Raw genomic sequence first — 2489 nt, 5'->3', positions numbered from 1 at the left:
AAGTAGTTATACGTTGCTAATGACCCAAACTTCCGGAGTTTTACTAGCCACGCTCAACATCGCAAGGCGGTTACACGGTTTGTCAAGGACGCCCTAAAAACATTAGACGATAATTCTCAGGATACAATGATACATCACAGCAACCTTTTAAAAAATTGTTTAATCTTTTGTCGTGTTCATTCACGATAACTTATTTTTTACCGCTACTTTTGATGCGTTATTCACTTCCGTTTTTCATATTCATTTCATAAACAAAAAGAAATAGATATCCTGCAAGTACAAGGCAAATGGACAATTGAATAACAATAAGCATAAAACCAGTGTTGTAGTTGTATGTCGAGAAATGGATATTATAACATTTTATTTGTTCTTTTTTATTATTATTTTTTTTTTTTTGTTTTTTGTTTTGTTTCTTTATTTCTTTCTTCTTTTTTAAAAAAACAAAATCAAAGCCAAGGGTGAACACAAACTTCCAGCGCTTCGACTTAATTTTGGTTAAAATTGAACATAATGAAACTAGATACGTGTTTAAGTCGTAGTATTCGTTACCTTTTAGCCTGATACTGACCAAAATGTTACGTCACAATACAAGGCGACAGTCGCCAAAATAACGTGAGTTGTTGTTTGAAGTGCTCGGGAAGAAATTAATGATTCCATTGATTAGCTATTGAATACAATTCACAGTTAACTTTTTTAGTGATCGTCGTTTTATTTCATGACGTAATGTTTTGCTCAGTATCAAGCTATGAGCACAGGAAGGCTACGGTCAAGTCTGCATAAAAGTCCAATTTGAAGGCGGATGACCACGACACAGACTTCATTTGAGGGGCGGCCTGCACAGGCCATATACCGGCCAAGATTTAGGGGAACCCTGGACCCTCAATGCGGTCTGAATATCTATCGCTGGCATATATTTTTTGCGCAGACTTGAGGCCAAGGCAATAAGAGATATTTATTTTAAAATGATAGTGTAAAAAATGAGAGGAAAAAGAAAAACCTAACATTTTTTTTTTTTCAGATTCTTCATCGTTGTCAAATTCTTATGCAGTTTGAGACCAAACACCTACGTATGCGGCGGTGTCATTCTCTAACGTGTAACTGGGGGGGAAGCATTTTTGTTTAGTAAATAGTATTCAGAACGCTTTTCCTGTGGTTTCCTTCTCATTTGGGGCACTCAGGTGCAGTATGAGAACACATTTTAGCAACACATGAAAAAAAACGAGTTCAGTGATGATTTTTACACCCACACCACGTGGTGTGCCGTTCTAAATGCACAGAGAAAGCATGTGTTGTGGATGGGCATGTAAGGCAATGCTTCAAGGTGCCTCTCATGATGGCCTGAAGCCTCCCACCCCAGGCCGCCCCGGGAAGCCTGCGTCGTGGATTGATAATTCACAAGGTTTATCTTTCAGTTTGAATGAATGTGTGTTGGGAAAATGTCTTAAAATAAAAATACCATAGTCAACGTAGAGGTGGAATGAGAAAGAGAGAACGTTATATTTAGGCAAAACTCCTTACACATAACGTGGTTGTGTACATAGGGGAACTTGGACCAATGTAAAAGATAATTCAGAAATGTTTTCCACCTGATACAAACACTCACTTTTACCAATCTGTGTCAAGCCAACCACGATATGAAGAAAACGTTTTTAAGATAAACAAAGCCATTAAGCATTCCAGAATTTAAATTTTTCATAAGAACGATTGACCTTAATTATTGGCATTGTGCAAAAGCAGTATTCTGCCGTAGTCTTGGGAGGGGCGGGGAACAAAAGTATTTAAAGTAATTTGAACTTGATATGAACTGAGGAATCAGTTGACTCGATGAGACTATGGTATTGCATTATTTCACTCCAGTGAGGTTTTAGACCGGACCCTGAAAAAAACCCCACGTATTTAAGGTTTAGTCTTTCATATATACTCTAGATCGATTAAAATAATCCTCACCACGTTAAAAAAAAAAAACTCTCAAACCATGAACTTCTGAACAAGTGTGTATGAAACGGTGATAGCACGTCTGACTGGTAATCAGAAGGTCTGAGGTTCGATCCCCAGTCGAGGATGACTGATTTTTTGGGATGTTGTTTTTTCTCTTGTATTTTTCTTTCTTGCTGTGTCTTGCACCGTTTCCTACAAACTTGTTCAGATCTTTATCTTACATCGGTGCCTCTCCCCAGTTTCTCAAACCTTGGGCATACAGATTCTCACCAGGTCAACTGATTTCTCAGTTCGCATCCGAATTAGATAAAATTTTACTGTGATGATTTGAAAGATTAGTTATCTTAAGATTGATTTTATTCATAAGCAAAACCATTTAATTCTTTTATTTGTCTTTAATGTCTTAAAAATAGAATGGTAGACCGAACAGCATAGAAGCTAGTAGCATCGACCATCATTTGTCATCAAGCTGTTCGAAAATGCAAAGGAAGTAACATCGACAAGTTTTACATCTAATAAAGTCTTCAGTAATGGCTTTACATGAAGCAATT

The 2489-nt window shown here is 37.0% G+C and overlaps 1 protein-coding gene across 1 annotated transcript in view; it reads left to right on the top strand.

Annotated features, from left to right (window-relative positions):
* The first annotated feature begins 252 nt into the window (after window positions 1-252).
* LOC144974114 (uncharacterized) overlaps window positions 253-2489 on the top strand; it is an 11919-nt gene continuing 9682 nt past the window's right edge. Inside the window, exons 1-2 of the mRNA XM_078917014.1 lie at window positions 253-331; window positions 2352-2489. The exon at window positions 2352-2489 is cut by the window's right edge and continues 44 nt beyond it. Coding sequence (XP_078773140.1) covers window positions 2469-2489 — 21 coding nt within the window. The 5' untranslated portion in view covers window positions 253-331; window positions 2352-2468. The remainder of the gene's footprint in view (window positions 332-2351) is intronic.

This window comes from Berghia stephanieae, chromosome 5, assembly GCF_034508935.2.
Source record: "Berghia stephanieae isolate SIO BIC M18660-M18661 chromosome 5, UCSD_Bste_1.3, whole genome shotgun sequence".
NCBI classification, from domain to species: Eukaryota; Metazoa; Mollusca; class Gastropoda; order Nudibranchia; family Aeolidiidae; genus Berghia; species Berghia stephanieae.
This window is presented reverse-complemented; position numbering and strand designations above follow the sequence as displayed.